At 36.8% G+C, this 8746-nt stretch overlaps 1 protein-coding gene across 6 annotated transcripts in view; it reads left to right on the forward strand.

The window, feature by feature from the left end:
* BOD1L1 (biorientation of chromosomes in cell division 1 like 1) overlaps positions 1-6282 on the forward strand; it is a 112249-nt gene extending 105967 nt beyond the window's left edge. For 4 of the 6 annotated variants that reach the window (XM_075569210.1, XM_075569216.1, XM_075569229.1 and 1 more), the window contains one exon: positions 100-6281. In XM_075569210.1, coding sequence (XP_075425325.1) covers positions 100-220 — 121 coding nt within the window. In that variant the 3' untranslated portion in view covers positions 221-6281. Of the gene's footprint in view, positions 1-99 lie in introns of all 6 variants that reach the window. The other 2 variants (XM_075569235.1, XM_075569242.1) reach the window with 1 other exon arrangement.
* Positions 6283-8746: the final 2464 nt, after the last annotated feature.

An 8746-nucleotide genomic window follows, 5' to 3' on the forward strand; every position in this document is an offset into this window, starting at 1 on the left:
GAAAAACTAAAGAGTTGTTACAGTAGGTTGTGTTCTAACTTTCCTTTTTAAAAAAGGGTTACACATTTGAGAACCAAACTGAGAGATTGTTTGTTATAGATCCAAGTCGCAGCAATCCTGTGGAGCCAAGCGTAAGAGAGAGTCAAGTCCACCAGCGGTACCCTCTCACAGTCAACAAACATCTGAAGAAACGCCAGCAAAAAAATCAAAGCGACAATGATTTGGGCTTGTGGTGGAATGCAAGAATATTAGACATTTCTTATCTGCTATAATATGGCGTGCTCCAGAAAAAATACATCAATGAACGCCATCTTTTTTGCATTATTATTTAATATTCTGTATAAAATGTAAGTTGTTTAAAAAGGTGCTTAGAATGTGTAAACAAATATACAATATGTAGAGCATCACATAAGAGCATCAAAGTTTAATATTACATTTGGCTAGATATTAGAACTTAGACTTTAAAGGAGCAATGCTATGGTGTTAATGCAAAATACTGTATATAGTTATGTAACATAAGTGTACGATCATTCTTGAAAAGTTATCAATAAGGTCATTTGACAGTCACCATAAAAAACCCTATATTATTATTCAAACATCCAACCTGTTTTACAGTCTGATGGACCATCCTTAGTACTATTTGACGGGTACAATGTTTGGAGGTGAGTAAGGGAGGAGTACAAAAATTGTTGGTGTTGAATAAACTAGCTTATTTGGTTTGATTAGGTTATGGTACTTCATAAAAATGCTCCAAGCTTTGGAGGTTTTCCAGACTTGTTTAATTGTGAAAAACTGCAAACCAAATAACTTGTTCATTTGCTTAAAGGATAATCTGTACAATATTTCTTAAAACACTTAATGTTTTGATTAAATAAAAGGTATTTTGGAATGCAGAAAGAATTGATCAAGCAGAATATCAATCCGCTGAATAACTTGTTTTTTTTTTTAGTGCTAGTTTCATTCATTTAGGAGAGGTTTGCATTTGTAAATATTATAGTACTTTTTTTTTTTTTCAAATAAATACTTGTATAGTTTTTGTTCTTACGTGGTGTTTTGTGTACATTTATTGCAACATAACACCTGGCAAGTTGATAGTTCTATAAAAGCAAATACTCCTAATCCAGTATTATATTTTGCGTTATATCCTGCTGGGATGTTGTCAAACCACAAGTCTTTCTACATTTACATTATTCATTGCCTTCTGTTTTTATAATTTATCATTTGCATTCTTTGTTGTATTTTTTTTGTTTGTTGCACAGTGGATATTTTTGTGAAACATCTTTCTTTTGTTTCTTACTGACATTTTCTACATAAATTATAAACTGGTTTAAAAAAAAATGCTGTTGGTGTATTATATACTAATGAATCGTGTATAGAGCTAAAGCTTTCTTGTACATAATGGCTGATGTGAATAGTTTTTCTATCTGTTTTGATTGGCAGTTTACATTTTCTTAACTGACCTGCAGCCCTTTTTTTAGGGTTTTAATCGCTTGATGTTTTCTGAATAAGCTGCAACCTACATGAAGGGGACTAACCTTGATGTGGTACAGGCTTCAAATGATTCAAAGAAATGAATTAATCCTCCTCTCATCCCCTCTCTCTCATTCAACCTTTCCCTATCCAGCACAAAAATGATAGCCAAACAGATCCTCAAGAAGCAATGGCTGTAGTGTGATACAGAAAAGAAAGCAAACCGAAAAATATGCGTGTAGTAGTGGTGCAAAAGCCATGTTTAGGCGCTGCACTATGGCCATAGAATTAGTCTGCCAAAGAGTTGAAACAGAGGCTGTGACTTGATACGGTGAGAGTGCCGTGCGTCAAGGCTATATACACGCTAAAGGTGCCTACTCTGATGACGCTGGCATCTTGTATATATTAACCAAAATTGATGGAGACTTGCGCGTGCCATAACAGGGCTTTTGCACCCTTTCCACCCACAGGTACTTTAATTCGTTGGTTCAATGCAGGCAGCGGTGATGAACATAAGCAGGGTATGATTCATTTGTTCCGTATGTGTCTCAGTTTGGGGAGCTTAGTAACATCACTATTTAAATGCTCCTTATTTCACATATTTCTATATGGAATGATCATATCACTGATAATACATTAGCTGCTATAACTGTATTCACCCATCTACCTACTGTACCCTCACCCAGACTTTAGGGTTTAACCCTTTGCAGCTTAAACCATAATGACCATGCATAGTTTTTATCTTCTGTGTGCACTTTCACAAGATTTTAATGCAGTAAATGTACGAGTGATTGCATCCTCTGTATGGCCTCATATCTGGCCACTTAAAGGGGTTCATTTTTGTGCTCCAAATCCGCACATTGAGTTTGGAGTTTTTGATAAAAACGGGTATAATTAAACCTCAGTGGTGGATTCACTATAAAATTATAATTGCAATCATCTCCCTGCATCAAATCTAGATAATTTGTACATCTAGACATGTTTGTCCTATAGATTGGCCATAATGTAGATAAACCATACCAATCCAATACCATGTTTATCTGTTGCAAAAAAAGGTTTTACATTTAAATAAATTATATACAGTTTCACCGAGTGCATTTTACAAGGATTCTGTTATTCTTTTGTGTACTGTTTTAAATAATGCCAGATGAATATTAAAGCATGCAAATTTATGTAAATGTATATCTACAAAACAGGCTGTAAAGTTAGGGAGAAGTATTTCTTTTTTTGTGTAAATATGCAATCAAGCAATACTGCAGACATATTTTGATTATGCATCACTGAGCCATTTATTGTAATATATTATTCCATGACCTCTGCTCAACAGTTGTAAACCATTTTATATTTGGAAAACAAAACCCTATAAAGACTGTGTAAGCATGTTGATGTGAATAGGAGAGTACTGTCTGTGTTAGGCCGCGTTTATAGTGACGGCGATGCGACCGATGACGTCACCCGTCGCCACTGGTGAATGTTGAACTTTAGTTTTGAGCGACGTCCCTGGCAACAAGGCTAGTGATGTCACGAAGGGGGAGGGCAGAGTGCTATAGGCGCTCTGTGATTGGTTTAGAGACAGTCACATGTGGCGACTCTCTCCCCAAATCAAATTTCACGGACTACAAAATTTTTGGTCGCTCCATCAAGCTTACTATAAGCGCATACGACGGATTCAATGTATTTGTTTTGGCGCGCCATCACCAGGCACTATAAGCGCAGCCTTAGAATCTATAGGTCGAGTATTCAAAGTTCTTTATAGATTTAAAAGGAGAGATGTCCCCTCACCTCTAATCCCCCACCTGAAAGATGGAGAAAAATTCTACTGAAATTTATAAACCTGCACTTTTCCCGCAGAAATATCTCAGATATTTGTAAATAACAGTAATGTGTTTTTTACTCCAACTTTGTTTCAACTTTCACAGTGGAGATCAAAAAAAGAGAAGAGATTAGAGATATGCTAAAAGCGCATAATAAACAAGGCCTTCAGAACAAAATGCATAATTTAGCTGTGATTCAATCTATTCACTTTGCAGGAAGTCTGAATAGTATTACAATCATTTGAAAGCGTAAATAAATGTATGTTAGATTATACACTTTGGTGACAGAATAAAAATCAATGTATAGCTTTTTAAACATTGTTTTGTAGTCTGTAGTAAAGCCCTGAAATATGGTAAAATGTGTACTGTATTGTGTACGCTCATTTGAATGTGGTACTATTTGATTAGATGTGTTCAGATCGATTAGTGTATTACATCATGAGGGACTTGGAACTGGTAATCAAAATCCTAAGAATTCCTATTAGACTGAGCACTATGACCAGAAACATACATTTAAAAAAATGACAATCTTTTAGAAACAAAACACAAAATGGGTGAGCAAGTGATTAGCTCAGTCATGTGACAAGTGCAATGTGGTCAGTCAGGAAATTCCCATTTAATTAAGGAATTGTTCCTTTAACATTCAACTGAGAACAACAACATACCATCACTAGGGAACACAATATAAACAATGTTTTACAGATCACATACTTAACATGCCTCTCTGCTGGGAGTTTCTGCTATTTGCTACAACAATGTCATCAAACAAAATCTCAAATGCAGTTTTGGGAAACTGGCAGAAAAGGGAATTTTTGAAAGTGTGTAAAAAAAAAAATACCTTTACGATTTTAATTTCATGAGAAAAACAAGCCTTGAATAACCTTCGCTCAAACTCCAAAATAGTCTTACCAGAGGCGGATAATGGTGGTGGTTTGGTGCTACAAACAAGGACTGATTATTGTCGTGAAGCCACACATATTCTGTCAGATGAGGTTTCCTATTGAAAACTTAGTACAGATCTTACCTAAACTTTTAAGATTGAAATGAAAAAAAAATTTTGACGAGGTAGGTAGTATAAGAATCCTTACCAAATATGGATATGATTACCCACTGCTACTTACTCCAACAGTGCCCATATACTATACTATTACAGTATATCCCAAAATGCATAAATTGCTCACCAATCGGCCTATAATTTCAGGTATAAATTCACTTACATCCAATTTATCACAATATTTGGATTATTTGCAACCGTTTCTTTCCAAACTCCCATTGTATCTTAAAGATACTGCATCTGTTTTACAGTTACTTAACAATATTGAGTGGAACACAGAGTATAGAAGGGTGACACTGGATGTTCAAGTCCTATATACCAGCATCCCTCATAGGGAGAGGTTGCCATGCTATGCTATTCAATACTATTTGGATTTGGATGCATCATATCCATCCACTTAAAAGGCGTTTATCTTGAAATCAATCGATTTTTATTTTGGGCCACAATCATTTTATTTTTTAATCTGAATATTATTTACAGATCACAGGACCAGCAATGGGCACCCAATTTGCTCCCCATTTTGCAACTCTTTGAATGGGATGGTGGGAGTCCAGATTTGTCGACGATGTATCTCATCCACATCTTTGTATTTGGAGGAGATACATTGATGACATACTGTACTTAGAATCTGGGAAAGGAATGAAAAATGCTTTTTGGAAGTTCTCTGTAAATGAAGAGCACTGTTAAACTTAAAAATTAAAGACAAATGGTGACAAATTGATTGACATTTATATATCTGTAGTAATCAAAGCATGGGATGGAAGAAGCAAGGAAGCAAAAAAAAATACAAACTTTCTATTTCCAACATTTATCACCAAATTTAATTGAGCCCATACATTGATTTAAAAATCCCTTTTAAAGCACTGAAACATCTTGGGAATGGATCCAATTTTAGGTCCACAATTGCAAACTAAACACAATATTATGTTTAGAAAGACTCAGAACTTTAAGAGGATATTGGCACCCAGCCAATTGAAAACTTTCAACAATGAACCCACAAACCTAAGAACTAGGTTGGGATTGGCGGGTAACTACAAATGCAATAAATGTAGTGTCAACATATGCTTACCAAAAAAACAGATTGCATCCACATTACAGTTCAATGATTTAAGATCACTAGCTTTATCAACTGTCTTACTATGCATGTAGTTTATTTGGTCAAATGCGAGTGCGGCATTTAATATATTGGAAAGATCAAAAGAACTCTCAAATGGCGCATTTTGAAACATTTGAGGAATACTACAAATATTCCCAAATTTGAAGTTTAAAATAAACCTCTGTCTCATTTGAGTCATTGTCAAACCCAAATAAACTTAATTTTATGGGTATTGAAATAATTCCACCTTCCAAAATATTAGCTAATAGGGAATTATTATTGAGCAAAAGAGAACAGTATTGGATATATACATTCCAATCTACAGCCCGCGGTGCCTTTAATGACCATGTGGAGTTGACCCCCCTTTCTAAGAGAAATGGTCAATTTTATCCTGTTTCTCTACATCCCCTGCAGTGGTTGCTTCTTTTTATTTAATTTACAATATTACTTTTTTTTTATAAGTTTTATATTTTATTCCATTTAATAAAAAAGATTTAATATGTGTATTATTGCTTTTAAATATATATTTCTGGTTATTTGGAACAGTGTGCGTTGTGATCATTGTGGTTAACTGGTTTTATGGTTGAATATATGTACAAGGTACACGTATTATATGAAAAGCATATACGTAAGTTCATATTTATGGATTTATTCCATTGATCACTGATTACCTTTCCAATTGCACATTCATTAGGGTGTATTGTATTAGGATTTTTTTTATTATACAATGTTTTGTAAAAATCGTTGTCAAATGATTGTTAATAGGCAGGGCTTGACAATACCCAAAAAGCTACTCGCCCCACCAAAAAAGCTACTCGCTACCTGGACCCACCCCCAATTTTTTTTACAAAAATTGAATAAATTCCTAATAAGAAAAATTCTGCGTCTCTGCACTATTCTTTTCCCATTTTATTTTCCCAAAACAATCTGCCACATCTGCAGTGGCACAAGTTTACAATTCTGCATCTCCTCCCACTTCACCCCCCCCCCCCATCCTCTCTCCTCCACCCTCTCTCTCCTCCATCTCTCTCCCCTCCATCCTCTCTCTCCCCTCCATCCTCTCTTTCCTCCCTCTCGCCTACTTACCAGTGCACACACACACACACACACACCAGCACAGACACACACCCACACACTCCCACTTATATACACACACACTCCCAATTACATTGTCCCACTTACACACACACACACTCTCTCCCACTTATATACACACACACACACAACCAAGAGAGACAGCCAAGGATGTGCCAGCACCCGCTGCTCTGGTGCCCCGCCCCCGCTATGTGAGTTGAAGAAACACCACTTACCTCCCCCCCATTCCGTCTTCCAGGGGGAAAGGCGGAACGGTGAGTGCACGGGTCCTGTGAGGAAGAAGGCGCTGCAGACATGCCTTCAGCTCCTGCAGGCATCGCACCAGAGGGGAGGAGGAGAGAGGAGGCCTTGGCCAATCGGGTTGGTTTTTGAACTTTAGGCGCTCAACACCTCCACATGGGAGGGAAATAGGCTTAAGGAAGTACAAGTTGATTAGGCGGCCATGACTGATCTTCTGTGGCCAAAATGCACCGCTGACGTGCGGGCGAGTGCATTTGTCAAGCCCTGGTTATAGGGCTGGATTATACTTGAAATAATGAGCATTGAGATGTACCTTTTATAGCACTTTATTCGCATGTATTTTCATACATTCACTGAATATTGATGATAATCATCTATTAACTTTTTATATGTAGAGGTTATAATTTTCACCATTAATGTATTACTGTATGAGTGAGAATATGATAGATATTCTTTAAAATTGATTTATTGGGCATTCTGTTATCCCATGTTCTATTCTGTAGTGTGGATTTAGATGTTGTCCTTTGTTTGACGTAGAGGAAGGAACAGAGGGCACAGCGGATTCTGCAAATTCAAACTCAGTTATTGAGCCAACACTTGGCTCAATAAATGAGTTTGAATTTGCAGAATCCGCTGTGCCCTCTGTTCCTTCCTCTATATACTCAGGACTGACTGCAGGCTTTCGTTCTAACATTGGAGCACCGGTAATTGTATCATTTTTCTCTTTTTAAGGTGTGCAGCACTCCTCTCTATTATCTGTCCTTTGTTTGACTACATTCCTTATGGGTACTCTCTTCTGCCAAATTTAAATTTGGTTATTTTCATATATAAGCAGATGATCCCGTTAAAATTTAATTTGTTTTTTGGACATAATACTTTTTTCCATGATTTCAATATTTTCTAGAAGTATGTTGTCATTATGGGCAAATTGTTCTATTGACTCAAATGTCTTCAATTTGTTTTGTATGTCTATTTCTAGGGACACCTTGTCTTTAATTTTACTGTAGATTGAATAATTAATTCCATTTATTTGACAGAAAAGTCATCTAACACCTTTGTCCAATTATCTTCAAACTCCTTGTTAGAAAACCCAAAAGTGGGAGTTTTTTCGGGCGTAGTCCCCTGTGGATTCTCTTCACTTGAATGTAATTCTCGAGGGTGGCAATATCCCACCATAGCATTATGTCTTGGGTCAAAAGTTTTTCTAACTTGACAAAATCTGTGAGATCTGATGGTTCAACAAACAAGGAAGCCCAATGCTACATCCAATATGACAAAAATACACAGTAAAATACTTATATATTCTCTTGAAAAAGGGTCATTTATTTTAACCCTTTGACCAAAGCGTTGTAAGCTTGCGAGCCACGACAAGGCAGACACCTGTTCACAAGTCCTAACACTACCAGATAAAATACTAATATCTCTATTAGGATTAAAATTCTCATTTACCTCTATTAGGAGGGAGAAAGACCACAATTGGATCTGTATCCAGAAGAATGAGAGGACCTACTCACTTGGGAAGTGGGGAGGGGCGGGCTTTTTAATCTGGCTGGATGTTGTGAAGGGGTTTTTCTTTACCATGGAAAGGATCCTATGATCATCCACCACTGTTGTCTTCTGTGGACGTCCAGGCCTTTTTGTGTTGCAGAGCTCACAAGTGCGTTCCTTTTTTTTCTCAGAATGTACCAAACTGTTGATTTGGCCACTCCTAATGTTTCTGCTCGCTCTCTGATGGATTTACTTTTTTTTTTGCAGATTAAGGATGCCCTGTTTCACTTGCATTGAGAGCTCCTTTGACCGCATGTTGTGGGTTCACAGCAACAGCTTCCACAAGTGAATGCCACACCTGGAATCAACTCCAGACCTTTTACCTGCTTAATTGATGATGAAATAACAAAGGAATAGCCCACACCTGTCCACGAAACAGCTTTTGAGTCAATTGTCCAATTACTTTTGGTCCCTCGAAAAAGAGGGGGC

Source organism: Ascaphus truei, chromosome 1 (assembly GCF_040206685.1).
Source record: "Ascaphus truei isolate aAscTru1 chromosome 1, aAscTru1.hap1, whole genome shotgun sequence".
In the NCBI taxonomy this organism is placed as follows: Eukaryota; Metazoa; Chordata; class Amphibia; order Anura; family Ascaphidae; genus Ascaphus; species Ascaphus truei.